The following is a 14994-nucleotide window of genomic DNA, read 5'->3' as shown; positions in this document are numbered from 1 at the left end:
CCGCCAGCGCTGAGCTCGGCGGACGGTGTGGCTGTCTCTAGGAAAACGAACGAGTCAGAAGTAACAGGCGTTACCTCTAAGGCTCGGGAGGCTCGCGAGGTGCAGGCAGGCTGTTGAAACAGCCCGGCTGTTGAAACAGCCCGATGGGCTTGGAGGGGGAGCAGCTGCGGCCAGGAGGGTCAGGAGCCGGTGGGGAGGTGTCAACACAGAGCTTCCGTTTCAGGACGATACACGGCTTGATATACAACGCACTGAAACTCTTCATGGAGATGAACCAGAAGCTGTTCGATGACTGCACCCAGCAGTTCAAAGCAGAGAAACTGAAGTGAGTCGCTCCTTTCAGAAGTTATTCTTTCAAGGATTTTTTCCCCCTGAGTCCTGAATAAAGCTCTCCCATCGGTTTGCCCTAAAAACTAATTCTTCACTTTAAAGCAAAATCAGCCCTTCCATACTTGGAAAGCCAATGGAACCTTTGTGACGAGAACTTATTTTCAAAGAGCACGTGTTCCAAGTCAGCGCTTCTCTCCATGGTGCTGCTGGCTTCGTCAGCGCTGCAGAAGGCACACGTGTTGTCAGGAATTGAACTTTCAGGCTTTTTGCACCTCAGGATACTTAAAGGCAATAATGTGTAGTCATGTTTCATGTCGATAAGGCAGGAATTTGGATTTGTCCTGTAAGGTTCCTATGAGAGAGCAGGAGTCTCCATCCAGCGTGGCTTCACTGTTCTCATTTGTCCATCTCCATGAAGACAGGCCTCCTCCAGAGTCTGGCACCCGAGTCCTGCACAAAATCAGGGCCCTGCTTTCAGGCTGTGCGGGATCCTTCTAGATGACTGACCCTGGGCTGTGCTGAGCCGTGTGACTCATTAATGATCAGAATCACGCCCTCAGGGTCCATATGGACTACACAGAGTCGATTCTGTGCTGGTCACTTGAAGCTGCCTGGGGTGGACGAGCCACACGATGTAGGTCAGGTCACAGCACATGTGTGACGAGGGCCATGCCCATTCCTTACACAGCATGTGCTGACCTAGATGCCAGGCCCGTTTTAGGTTCTGGCAACACAACAAACAAACAGAAATCCTTGCACTCATGGGGCTGACATTCTAGGCAGCATGGAGAGCTGATACAGTGAAGCATGGGTGACAAGGAGAGTGTGAGAGACCACGGCAGGTCTAGAGCGGGGGCGTCGGAGCCGCTCGGTGACCTCATTCCACCTGCCGGTGGCCTGGCCCGTTACCGCCCCCGCCAACTGCAGGGTTCAGACATGAGGCAGTGACCACCGGGCCTTTCTGATGGCAGGACCTCCCTCATGGAACATCACACTCTGAAAGGGACCTTAAAGATCATTTGCACTTCTGGATTTTAAAAAAAAGAGTTGGGTCCATGATAAGTGAGTCACTGCAGGTCACGTGCCTCACTGGCGAGGCTCTGACAGCCGGGCCCCGTGGGCTGCGCCTTGTCCAGATGCCAGAGCCGGGACTTCTGTTCCCCTGGTCCCTTCCCACTGCGGAGTCGGCTCACTTTCCCTGGACACGCAGCCTTCCCGTCCAGGTGATGTGCGTCCTGTGACAAAGCAGGAAAACGAGGGAGGAGGGGACAGAGACGCACTCGTTCTGGTGCTCCTGAGAACAGATTCCTGGGCCGGCCACAGTCTTGCCATCTTTATATTTTTAACTCTTTTCTCTAAGTCCTGGCTGCTTTTTTTCATTTTTTTTTTCCTGTTACATACCTTGCTTTTTTGTTGTTTTTTTTTTAATTTTTTATCGATGCTTAGTTGATTAACAATGTTAGTTTCGGCATACAGCAAAGTGATTCAGTTTTACGTAGACATACACACGTATACACATTCAGGTCCTTTTCTGTTACAGGTTATGACAAGAAGTCGAATGTAGTTCCCTGTGCTGTACAGTCGGTCCTTGTTTATCTATCTTAGACGCAGTAGTGTGTATCTGTTAACCCCCAGCCCCTAATGCGTACCTTGTGACCACCGCTGTGACCTGCATGGAACAGACCAGACAGTGACGGAGGAAAAATCAGGGTTGCGTTGCTGGCCATGTCCGTGTTTCCCCCCAAATGTTTTCCTGAATTTGATTCGTTTCTCTAACACCAACAACATTTTACTATTTTTCAGAGAGAAGCTAAAAATGAAAGAACGAGAAGAAGCATGGGTTAAAATAGAAAATCTAGCCAAAGCGAACCCCCAGGTACTAAAAAAGAGAGTAATGTGAACACGTCTGGGGTGTGACTTGACTGGTTTATGAGACAGGATGTGGCCCCCTCGTGGCCGGGGAGGGTTGGCCTCACTGACGTTGTGAATGAAAACACCTGCAATAAAACACTTCCCAGCTTTTGTACAAGTGCTTCCTTTGCCCCACACAGTTTTTACCAAGAATTGACATCGTTTTTCTGCTTTTTAAGTGAGATATGAACCTTACGAACGTGCTGTGGTAAAAAGACCGCCAGGACGCAGCCTCTGGTGTGGGCCAAGATGGTCGTTTGCTCTCTCACTCGCTCGCTCTCTGTCTCTGTCTCTCTCTCTCGAATGTCATAGCTGCTGTAGCTCAAACGATGTTTTCCTTTTTTTTCATATCAAATTACTTCTAAAAGGAAAGCAGTGAGATCTGGAATAGATTAAGGATGAAGTGGATGTCCTCTGTCCTAAAACGAGGACTCTGTGGGCCGCGCCTTTTGTCACTAAAAACTGACCCCTGCCCTGTTAGCACCTGACTTCCCCCCTACCCCATCCCGGGCCGCCCAGCAGGTGGGCGCGAGGCCGTGTCCCCTGGAGCTGCGAGCAGCGGGGTAGGGGGCCGCATAACAGGCGGCCAGGGCCCGGGGGCTTTGAGCTGCGGTCTCGCGAGGCTGCGTGGTTGGAGCCTAGTCCAGGCAGACGTTCTCTGGTGCTGTGGGCCCGTCTGAGCGTCGCTGAGAACCGTCTTTGTGAGTCTTTGCCACACTAAGAACTCTCAGGCTGTCCTCAGCTCCCCAGAAGAGATTTTACTCCCTGAGGTTGAGCAGCGCAAGCCAGATCACGAGCGGCTGTCGATTTCCCTCGCTGAGAGGTGTTGTGCGTCATCATCTCAGCTGCCCCACAGGCTTCCGGTCTCTCTGGCATTTAATAAAAACCGATCATGAGCACAGAGTTGAAAGTACGTGTTTCACCTGCATGATAACACATCGGTATGTGTTCCTTTGATAAAACTACACTCGAGACAAAGTGTGGGAAACTGACATCCTTAAGTGTGTGTCCTCAATTTCTCCTGAAACAAGTAACTGGCATTTCTCTAGTCCTTTTTATTCCACGCTCTTACATACAAGTGGTATTTTAAGATCACTGTGAAACTGTAGTAGTTAATTTACGTAGAGAGCTGTGGGTATATACTTTCAAGAACAGAATTCACGTTGAAAGTGAGGTGAAAATACAGACGTTTGTTGGAAAACGCAGTGAAACCGTCCATCTGGGGCGCTGTGGGCAGATGGGCTGCCTTGGGCCCAGGCTGTCTTGTTCTGTCCTGGTGGCCGTGCCAGGGGCCCCGTCACCCCCCCCCCCCCGCAAAGTCAGCTCCCTTGAGAAGTCTGTAAAACATACCCAGACCAGAGGGCCTGATTTTATCTATTTTACTAGAACGTGGGAACAACGTCGTGGAACATGGCATCAAACTTTACACTGCAAACAAAGAAGGGCTGGCTGGTGGTTCTGGCAGGCGTGGCCTGGCCTCACTGCTGTGTGCTGCGCTGCAGCAGACGTTCCTTCCAGTACACATCACCCTTGCCTCCCCTCTTCTGAACTTTTCCTGCACGTTCTTACATCCCGTCCTTGTTGCTTTGGCTGTTCTGTTTCCCGGGTCTCGAGTGGCGGCGCAGGTGGGTGGGTCCTGCCTGCGCGTGCCCCTGCGTTGTGTGCGCTGCTCAGGTCCCTCATGTCTGTGTCGAAACCACCTGTGACTCAACCCCAGCAGGTCCCGGCCGCCCGCCCGGCTGCGGTGCGCTGGCCGGGACAGAAAACACTTCCTGGGCTGCCCGTCTTGGGGCTGGAACTTAGGGCCTTGGTACTTGCCGTCCGTTCTCTCCAGGGAAACTTTTCTGAATTCTAGTCACTGCTTGCCACTTACAGCAGCAAAAGGTGAATAATCCTGTGGGTGATACCGTTTGCTTCCTATTTCTGTAACGAAAACACGCAGTTGGACTTTGGAGGCTTGGTTCTCCGCGTCAGATTCGCCTTCGTGAGAGATGATTAGGTAGCTTCCTTCTTTCAGGTGGGTTCCAGGGCCTCACTCCTGTTCACCGGCGTGTGGCTGGAGGCCCTCCTGCCGACAGCCCTCCGGCCCCACACCCCAGGGCTTTCGCCCTGGGGGACGGGAGGGCCGGCCCGCGCGGCCTGCTGGGGCCCGGCGCGCTCCGGCCCTTCAGGAGTCCGCGTGCGCACTTCAGCAGCTCTGGCCGCGACGGTTGGGCTTTTTTAATGTCAGGCATGATTTAGTGTTTCTAAGTCGTGAGACACTGAGGATTTCTAACGTAACTGTGTGTTTCCTGGTCCACCAAAGGAGCCATGTGACACTTCCACTCCCGTCTCCCTCCATGGGGACCACGTGAAGACTAGGCACCACTGCGTACTTGACGTGTGGCCCTGGCTCAGCGTTTCTGTCCCCTTGCAGTGACGAGACAACACCGTAGGCGGCCCAGGGCACAGAGTCCGGCCACCACCTCCCCCAGGAGGGGAGCCTCGCTGGGGAAGGAAGTGGGTGCTCCTTCACCTGCTGTGAACTCAGCCTCCAAGAAGGTTTTTACTCCTGGTCTGACTCCGCTGCCCGGGCTGTTGGCAACGTGATGTCCCGCAGACACTTTGTACCATCCTCGTTCGTGCTTCCTTTGCCCGGAGCCCCAGCAGGGACTAAAGCCCCGGCCACTCTCAGCCCGGTGGGTTCTATGGAGAGCTTGGTTTTCTCTTGGCGTGGCCAAAAGCTGGCAGGCTGGTTGAAGCCACCCCTGCACCACCTTATGAGAGCTGCAGTGATGGTGCCTCTGTCTGCCCCTCCCGACCCTGGCTGAGCCCCTGAGGACAAGGCGCCGTGCACGCCCCCAGCTCCCTGTGTTCAGCGGGCAGCCACCCCTCTGGGCAGATGGGTCCCGATCTTGGAACTTTCCCAGGATTCAGAGATGAGGCACAGCCCCCGGCCTCAGGGAGCTGGCCGTCCAGGAGGGGAGCCAGGTGGAGGCCAAGAGAATTCAATCCACACAGTCAGGTGACGGCACACACTCGAGGGATGTGCTGGCGGGAGGCCGGGTCCTGCCTTTAGAGTCACGGGAAGGAGCGCTGGGGCTGTGGGCTGGCCTTGGCGAGGTATCGCCACTCACCGGGACCTGTTGAGGGGCCGCCCCTGCAGTCTCCACTGTGGGGGGCTAACCAGCCAGGGGGTTGGGGCAGAGAGGGGAGAAGGGAGGCCGGGCTGTTGGGGAGAGAGTCTCAGTCCTGGGGGCTGGGTGTGGTGTTAGAGGGAAGCTGGGGAGAGAGTGGAGACATGGACTTTACTCCCAAAACCATACGGGTGTACAGCATCACCCAGAGCAGTGGCCCCGTCGTGCATTTCGGGTAAGCTCTTCGGGGCCCGCCCGTTTCTTGTAGAAACATAGGGAAACCTGCTGCCAGGCAGGGCTGATGGAAAAGGTAGGCGGAGGGCGCCAGGGGAGCTGGGTGCCTGTCCATGCTGAGTCAGGGGTGCGGCTCCCGCAAGTGATCAGCCCATTTCTGAGGACGGTGAAGAGTCTGGGCTAGGGTCGGGGACCCACAGGAGAGGGTGGCAGAGGGGAGAGGAGCCAGGATGGCAGGAGGTGGGGGAGGAGCCAGGAGAGGCCAGCATCACAGAGGCTGGGGACGGTGCAGCTTGGGGACAGTTGTGTTCACTCCATGGTGCAGGAGAGGTCCAGGAGGATGAGACCCAAAACAGCTTAGCAACTGAGAGGTCATAGCCTGGTGCCCGCGGTCCCACATAGAGGCCAGAGCCCGAAGCAGGCGGTGACGAGCCAAGAGGTTGGGAGGAGACAGCTGCTCTTCCTGGACGCTTGCCTGGTGGAGGGGGTCACAGTGGACAGGACACCCTCCCACTGAGGCAGGAGGGTACCAGGGAGGCATGTGGGGTCAGTGGCGGTGGGGTAGGGGGGACGAGGCTGCCAGCTCTGAGTCCCATCTACCCCGTTCCTGGCCTGGGGCCTCGTCAGGGAGCCCATTAGGTGCCTGACCCGTCTGTGCCTCAGTCCTCCTGTTGGTCGAGTGCAGTCATAGCACACACTTTATAGGTTGGTTGCAAGATGTGCGGAGTACTTGGAATAGTGGCCGGCTGGTGGCAGGCATGGAGTGGATGCTGAGCACCGCGGGCTGTCAGGCCACCACGTGCACCTTAGCCCATTTTAACCATCACAGCTGCCTCTGAAGTGATCTCCCGGTGTCACCTTGGGGAGAACAAAGCCAGAAATCTCTCCTGCTCACGCAGAACCTGACTGGCCCCGGGGAGTGGGGAGCAGAGGGGACCCCACCGACTTGTGGGCGCATCAGTTCCCCAGATGGGCCAGCAGTTTGGGATGTGAGCAGTTTGGGATGAGAGCAAAGAGAGTGTAGATGAAGGGTGTAATGGGTGATGCGGTTTAAGCAAGTCTCAAAGTGGAGAGCAGGAGCAAGGGGTGGAGTGGAGGAGAGGGAAAGGCTGTGCGCCAAGGTGGGAGGTGGCAGTTTCCACGGGGAGCAGACCCTGTGACCAAATCAAGGGCGGGGTGTTGCCTGCTGAGGGGCCAGCCCTGCTGTCCCTGCCCGAGGGCCCAGGGCTCTGGTTGTCTGGAGACCGCAGGGCCCACGATGTAGGCCAGCACCTTTCCCATCACAGGCTTTCTTCAGGAGGGGCCCCGGGGAGGGCGTTGGTGGGGAGCCCTGCCGGCCAGGACAAGCCCTGGAGCTGAGCCCCGGGCGCTGACCAAGAGTGACTCCGCGCTTTGCATTGCAGTACGCGGTGTATAGCCAGGCCAGCACCGTGAGCGTGCCCGTGGCAATGGACACAGATGGGCCTTTGTTTGAAGATGTGCAGATGCTGAGAAAGACAGTGAACGAAGAGTCTCGCCAGGTAACCGTGCACACAGCCCCTTGGGGCCCACGGGGCCCCATAGAGGTTTGCTTAAGACATGCGTGTGGCTCCAGTGATGACAGACACCATGCCTCCGTGTCAGCCACAGCGAAGACGTACGGTCACCTGCCAGGAAGCGCTATCCATGCATCTTAGGGACCACATCAGTAGGAACAGGTTTTAAGGATGAAGTGTGTGCCTGCAGGTGTCTCTTCGGTTATTTTCACAGCAGCGGCCCCAGGTCTTAACTGTTCCTGACATGTTAGCCAGAGCAAAAACTCAGGTTTGCAGCTGCGTCTTCCCTCTGGGCCCCTCTGCACCCCTCTGACTTCTGCTCTGGCCCTTCTACTCCACAGGGTGACTGACTGCCAGTCCCAGGCCCCAGGACCCCAGGCAGAGCCCTGGCCCTGCCCACAGCTGGGTCGCGCGGCCTCTCGCGCTGTGGTAGGGCCAGGGCTCTGTCAGGACCCTCCTTGTTTCCCCTTTGTGGAAATACACATTAGGATCACCACTGATCTAAAGAAAGTCTCCTGTCACTAAACTGGGAATGTATTCGATTTAGGCTTCACAGAGGGTAGTGTACGGAGCTCTGCCCAAGGGAGGACCCTTGTGCTGTGCGCCCCTGAGCGCACCCGTTCTCAGTCCACGCAGACTGTGTAGTGCTGGCTGGATTTGGGGACGTGGCCCTTTCTGACTCTGAAACTTTAATCCCCTTTGAGCTGTGGAAAGGTTCTGAAAGACGTCCAGCGCTACAGCCCCGAAATGTAACAGGTTAGAGAGGCCAGAGTCCTGCTGCAGGTTGAGTGCAGAGGGGTCATAGATGGTCGCGTCGTTCTGAGCTCAGTTAAACAGAGAGAGGTGGCAGTGGACACAGATGGGCCTTTGTTTGAAGATGTGCAGATGCTGAGAAAGACATTTGTCTTGTCTGTTTTTAATTCAAGTAAACTGTATCCCCCACCTGATCAGACAGGTTCAGGCGTTGCCAAGAGCCCGTGGTCTAGACCATGCAGACGGCGTTGCCCAGGGCACACGGGACACAGCCCAGCCTGTGTGAGGAGGAGACCCCGGGAACGCCTCCTGCGTGCTCTTCTGCTCGTGATAATGTGTCAGTGCTGTTTTGGATATGCCAGGTTGAATGAAAAACATTCTTAAAGTAAATTTCTCCTGTTGCTTTTCACTCTTTTAACGTGGCTGACTAGAAAGTTTAGAATCACACCCCCGGCTGGCCTTGTTTTCCGGCCGGACCGCACTGGTCCAGGCACCCTTTGTGCAGGAGAGGCTGCCCGGACTCATCCGTGGCTGTCCCCACCCAGCTAGTTCTTGGTCTTAAGTTAAAGCAGAGACAGGTGGATGCAAACACTAAAAATGCAGTGGGAAAACATCAGTGTCTCGCTTCTTACTTAATCCAGTTGATTCCGTAATGTCCTCACAACTAATAGTCTTAGCAATGAACTGATTGGATCAAAAACATGACAATCTTTGTTTTTCATTCTTCTGCTTACAGGGGTGTTACTGTTCCCACTTCTTGATTTTTATTTAACTTGGGAAAGAATTTGAGGTCACCTCTTTGATTAACATTTTGATTTTATGGCTTCAAATGTGCTGGACATGAACGCCAGCCTCATTACTGCAGACAGAGGAGCTCAAAACCAGTGTCCCTCCTCCCAGCAGGTCTGCCTGTGAGCTTGTAACCACACGTCAGTCTTTAAGTCGCTCAGGCCATACGGAGAAGAAAAGGAAATCGGTGGTTTTCAAGCCAGTCCTTACACAGTAAATAATTCAGTGCTGAAGGATTTTCTTTTTGGTACAGACTTTGACTTGATCGTTAAAGACAGGAAAAGAATAAACTATGCCCAAAAGGGCAATGAACATATTACACAATTACGTGGTCTGTGGACGTGTCAGTGATTCAGGGCCTGCTCTGGGGCACCGAGAGCACAATTCCAAACAGTGTTCTCGTCTTAAGTAGAACTGCCTTTGAAAGTCGGCTCTAGTGTGCACGTGGTGGCCACTGCCGGGGAGCCTCCAGCAGCCCGTGGAGGAGGGGGGGAACGTGTGACGAAGGAAGCAGTCTCTGTGGTCACCTCCTCGCTGGTTCTGAGCCACAACATGCAGACAGGATGTTTCTGGAGAACTCTTACAGCTTGCTGGTTTGTTCTCATGACTTTTTTTAACAGCTTTATTGTGGTATGGTTTCTGCACAGTAAACTACGCATGTGTCAAATGTGCGATTGGATGAGTTGTGATAGATGTACACACCTATGAAACCACCTCCACAGTGTTTCCATGACCCTTGAAATTAGATCCTCTAACTGAGTTTTCTGTGTCCCTGACATTCTCACAACAGTTGTTCCCCCAGACTTACCTTTGGATTTCTGCGGCCAACGTTTCTGGGTCGGAAGACCACCACACTGTTAAGATACCACTTCTCCTCGAGATTAACTCAATCCAGTCAGAATCCCCAGCAGGCTTTTTCTTTTTTTAATAAGTTAGCTGATCCTAAAACTCACATGGAAATGCAGAGGACCTAGAATAGCCGAAACAACTGAGAGAAAATAAAGTCAGGAGGCCAAGAGCCCCAAATATCCACCCCTCTAGACGAAGATATTTATAGCACAGTCTCTGAGGTACAATATTTGATATGACAGACTCTTCTTAACTTGAAGACATTTGGAGTCATTCCCTGAAACTCTCAAAAACACTGTTAAAGCAAAAAGAAGGTACTGAGATGCAGGGAAAATTTATGTGCATCATATGGAGACCAAATTGACATAAGTTATAGCTAAAAAGTGGGCTTTTCAGCTTTTATATTTAGTAATGTGAACATTTTCGATGCCCCTTTATTTTCAACTAATTTTATTTTTCAGAAATAATTCCACATTTCTTTGAAATGGTTCAAACATTGGCTCAGGACACATGTGAGGTAAATGACAGTCTTATAGGAGAAGCTGGCAGAGGAGACCCTAATGCTGGTAGAATGTCAGTGGTAGGAATTTTGTGGAAGAAACTCAACTATGTATTTACCTGTCAGAACCATAATTTGGGTTTCTTTTGAGAACCATGTAACCTTACGTAGACCCTCCAAAAAAAAACTATAGTGCATTTCATGTGAATGACATTTAAATCAGAGACACTGGAAGTGTTTGCATTCCTCATTTTTAACAGTCGTTCGGGGGAAACACCATCAGCCACGCAGATGAGGAAGGGGGAAGTGAAGGTATTCCTCACTCAATATGCAGGCGTGTATTTAGGCTTTTATGTTTTGGGAAAGAGCTGACGGTGTTATGTACATGAAGCATTCTCCCTTTTTTCCCCTGTCACTCTAGCCTGTGGTGGTGAAGACAAAGACATCTGGCCCCTCAAGAGATGTTCATGAGTTCTGTCCTGAATTAAGCAGTGAAAGCGTGCGGTCTTACACACGCCCCAGCCCTGGTGGCGGTTTCCCGCTTGCCGTGTGAATTCAGCCGTTGGGAGCTGCCACCGCGCTGCAGGCGGAGGCCGAGGCGCCCCTGCTCGCGTCACCGCCCAGACGTCTGGGGCATCGTTTCCGTCTGTCTTGTGTGCCCCACCGTCCACTGCTTGTCTGCCCGCACGGCCCTCCGCCAAGAGTCACTCACTCGGGGTGCCCCCCCACACCCGTCTCTCTCTCTCCTGCCTCCTGTTTTCCTGATCTCTCTTGTGGTCTGTGAAATTGCTCTCTGCTTTGCACACCGCTTTGAAACGGCTACACAGATGCTCAGGCGGGTTCATCACATTCTGCCCTTCGGAAGCTTCCGGGGTCACGTCTGCTTTCTCAATCTGTGTCTGTTGGTTCCAGCTCCTAGGTTGCTGCTTTTGCCTTTTTCTATCAGAATGTCTCTCTTTGGAGCACCTGTTGTGGCAGTGCTGAAATGCCTCGGGCACATGAAAGCCTTGGGTTTTGTTCTGCTTTGCTTTGCTTGTTCTAAAGCTCAGAATGGGGCAGACGTAAAACTCAGGGCAGATTTTCCCTCTGAGTTTCTCGTGGCTCGGAGATGAGAGGGCTCTTGCAGGGACTGTGACCCTGACAGCCTGCCCCTCAGGGTCGTCCTCCGCAGTCTCCCGTCGGGGCGGTTGTCCTGAAGCCATGTTATGCTGGTTCCCAGGGGGGAAAAATCAGAGAATTCCTGCCTTTACCAGGAGTGACCGTTAATGTTCAAGTAACATTTCTGGTAATAATCCTCAAATGATGACACCCAAAATTCTTTCCAAACCTTGACATTGTTGCGGTTTTCTTAGATAAATCTGCAAAGGACCCTGAGAAATATTAACTCTGCGGAAGTGTGGGCTTTGTTGCGTAGGGCTTCTGCAGGTCCTTGGACTTTTCATTAAAGCAAAGAGAGGTGCGCTGTGCACATCACACCGAGGACGTCGGACGCGCGGGGCAGTCGGTGGGGACGTGTTCTTATTGCCGAGCAATTGACTTAGTGCGAGTTCTTTCCAGTAGACGTTGGAGGACCACCAGGGAAGCCTTCCTCTCTTTGAACGTTGTCTCTCTTCTGCTGGAGACACCAAGCAGAAAGGAGGACGTGGTCTGGTTGCAGGTCCTCACGACCTGGCGTCTTCTGGTCGCACGCTGTGTGTTGGTGGCTCAGAGGGCCTGTTGTTTTGTTTCAGGGATACTGGTGTTAATGTGGTGGTCCTACTTCAAAACTGAGCAGCTTGTTTCACAGTTATTCATGGAAATGGGCACTTCCGGGGTATAAATGCCCCTTATCAGGCCCCTCCTTTCTTTGCAGACACAGTTCACTAAATCTTCATACAACAGGGGATTCATTTAATTTTTTTTAAGTAAAACCAAAATGTCCAAACTTTAAGAAGAAAATGGGCTTGAGAGGGGAGTCTTTTATTTCTTACCCTTAATATTAGGAAATTTTATGTAAATAATCAAATATAGTTTTTCTGAGTTCCAGAGGGTTTATTTTCCTGCACGACCCATTTAATACTTTTCATTTTTAGTATCTTTTTTCAAATTTGATAGAAGTTTTAGGACTGTTATTGGCTTTGAACGCAGTTTAAATATGTTTGTCATTTATTCTTTTTATTTACCTCCAAGGAAAATTTCAACTTCCTGAAATGCCTCCCTAATGGACATAGCCATACAGTGGCTTTGGTAACATTTTATGAAATAGGAAGGTTTTACTGTTTATGGGATTTATCAGAACTGGTGAATGTGCCAAGTAGAGGCAGCCAGTGCCCTGCACAAAGCTACACACTTTAGGAGAGCAAAATGCCAGTATTGTGCACACCATCCTTTCCACGAGTCAGCAGGTGGCTTCTCACGGACAAGACAAACTTGCCTGCTTGACGGGATGGTAAGAGGTACCAGGGCCGTGTGCACCGCGGGCTCAGGCAGAGCGAGTGCGCTTCCCGAGGTCAGTAGCCAACACCGCTGCGTTTTCATTCCAGGCACACAAGGACCTGAAGAAGGACCGGCCCCTGGTGCGCCGCAAGTCCGAGCTGCCCGAGGACCTACACACCAAGAGCGCCCTGGAGGCCCACAGCCGAGCCGAGGACCTGGTGCCCCAGGACGGGCGCTAGCCCCCGCCGCGGCTCCGGTTCCGTAGAACCCCAAGCTCTTCGTGCCATACCGATCAGTCACACTCAAAGTCCAGGCTTTCCCCGACCCTGTTCTGTGCGCAATAACGTCCCTCCGCCTCAGCTCAAGACTAGGAGTTCAAACAATGGTGACCTCCCGGGGCTGACCCAGGGCCCCGCGACCCTGCACGGCCCCAGATAAGATGTGTCCCCAAGGCAGAGCTAAGGAAAGTTCCCAGCTCAGCATCTTCCCAAACGGAATTGGTCATCATCCCAGACAGGCGGCCCTGTGCTGTAATACCCCTGTTCTTCGAATCAAAGGAACACTTTTAAAAAGTATTACGTGTTTTTAAAGACTTTACAGCCTTTGAGACTGCATCCCAGTGGTTGTCACGCCAGCCGTTTCTTTCTGGGTTTTGGGGGGGGGGGGAGTTTTGTTTGGGTTTGGGGCTTTTTTTGGTTTTTTTGGTTTTTTTCTTTTTTAATCTCATTGAAGTGGTTCTTTGCTGCCATGTTTCTGACACAGCTCACGGGGACGGTGGCGCGGCCACCTCCGCCGCTGCTCCCTGGCTCGGGTCGCTCTACACCACGTCCTCCTCCTGGTAGAGCTAAAGCCATATCCCCACGTCTGGGGTCCCGCGCCCGGACCCCAGGAGCAAGCTCACAGGAGAAATCTGCTTTAAAAAGAGCTTTCTCTTGCCTGGAATTGGAGTCTTTCAGTGATGTTTTCCTGGTTTTGCTTGCAGAATTTTTTTTTCTCTCCGCTCACATGTCATTGCCCTTGAACCAGGCTCTTGGATTAGTAAAAATTATCTTCTCTGAGAATCCCACACTTTGTAAAAGTTAGGAGGAGATCATTTTGAGCGAGGCCATTCCTGGTCCCAGTGGGCGGAAAGACGGAGAGACGGCACTGCCCCGACCCCTCGCCGCAGCCGGGCTCCCCAAGCTCAGAGGCGGAAGCCGCGGGGGTGGCTTCAAACGAGTCTCTTTCTGTTGAAAAGAGCACACGTTACAGACACCTCAGACAGGAAACACAGTGTCTGAGTTCTCACCAGTTTTCAGATGCTGCTGTGTATTTCAGACTTCCCTACATGTATGGAGTTTTTCGTTTTTGACGGGACAGCACTAGGAGAAGAATCTCTAAACTCAGCGCTTGGTGTGTTCTGTATTTCTCTCAGGGTGGCCAATGTTTTGACTTCTTTCTCCTGCTTGGAAGCGAGCTGAGATGTGCACCACTCCTCTAACCATGTGGGTCTAGTTCCCTCTGTCTCCGGCATAAGATGCTATAACTTCACGTTAAATGTCTTGATGCATCAAAGATAAAACGTGGCTTCTTTTAGGATCTGTTTTTCAGTCGAGGTCTCGGGAAGCCACTGAAACATTGTGAAAAGCAGACGTGGTTCCCGGCGCAGCCGTGGTGCCTGCCGCCCGGTGGTTTCACTGAAATCCGCTGACAATGTTTATTTCTTTGTGTCTTGGAGGAAAACCATTTTGGGCGGAAGGGGGTGGATTTCTTGTGTTAAGAGCAAGCAGTTGACGAAAAGGCTGCCCCGGCAGAAAGCAGAGAAGCCCGCCAGGTGAGAAGCACTTCCTGAGAAACTTGACAAGCACCTGTCCACTTTACCATTATGAAATTTATCATTTAAAAGAAGTTTAGATGCCTTCTCCTTTTGAGGGAAAAAGGGTGCTTTTTATTGTATAAAGCAGTGTCTTACGTATTTTGATATACCATTGTTTGAACTTCCGTCTTTAGCTGATAGATTCTCAAAGATCCTTGACTTGGATGCTCAGCGTATTTGGGAGCGAGGTTTCTGGGAAGCCTCTCCTTTGGCCCCGGGGAAAAAGCAAATTGTCGCTCTTTGGGTGATGTGTAAAGCTCAACGTATAAGAACATCTTTTTGTCTAGGTCTTACTTATGCTCTTTATTGAAGACAAACATTCACCAAAAAGGGGGGGGGGGGAGTTTTGAGAGAAACAAATTTTCTTTGACAAGAGACACTGTTTACTATTTTGGCCTTTTACAGGCTCCCAGTCAGTACTCGGAGTCCCTGCGCTAACTGTCCAACTTGCGTATTATTATATAGATACACTGTTTATTCTGCACCAAACTGATTTCAGAAGTACTACATGGAAAATAAACTGGTGACTGTTTTTCTTCATAAAGTTCTGCATTTGGCATCTTCACTCTTTCCGAAATGTATCTGTACATCAGAAACGTCACTATTCCGAGTGTCTTTTTAGTGCGGCTTCAGTATGGTTTCCTTTTAATATTGTACATACATTGTATCTTTGTTTTATGGTAATGAATAATAAAAATGTAGACTTCA

General features: G+C 51.8%; 1 protein-coding gene across 9 annotated transcripts in view; it reads left to right on the top strand.

The window, feature by feature from the left end:
• PPP2R5C (protein phosphatase 2 regulatory subunit B'gamma) overlaps positions 1 to 14994 on the top strand; it is a 120386-nt gene extending 105392 nt beyond the window's left edge. For 5 of the 9 annotated variants that reach the window (XM_074365018.1, XM_074365019.1, XM_010968785.3 and 2 more), the window contains 4 exons: positions 224 to 325; positions 2134 to 2206; positions 6995 to 7111; positions 12539 to 14994. In XM_074365018.1, coding sequence (XP_074221119.1) covers positions 224 to 325; positions 2134 to 2206; positions 6995 to 7111; positions 12539 to 12670 — 424 coding nt within the window. In that variant the 3' untranslated portion in view covers positions 12671 to 14994. Of the gene's footprint in view, positions 1 to 223; positions 326 to 2133; positions 2353 to 6994; positions 7112 to 12538 lie in introns of those variants that run through there. The other 4 variants (XM_074365020.1, XM_010968786.3, XM_074365022.1 and 1 more) reach the window with 3 other exon arrangements.

This window comes from Camelus bactrianus, chromosome 6, assembly GCF_048773025.1.
Source record: "Camelus bactrianus isolate YW-2024 breed Bactrian camel chromosome 6, ASM4877302v1, whole genome shotgun sequence".
NCBI lineage: Eukaryota > Metazoa > Chordata > Mammalia > Artiodactyla > Camelidae > Camelus > Camelus bactrianus.
Note: the sequence above shows the minus strand (reverse complement) of the source record. Positions and strands in the feature narration are given on the sequence as shown.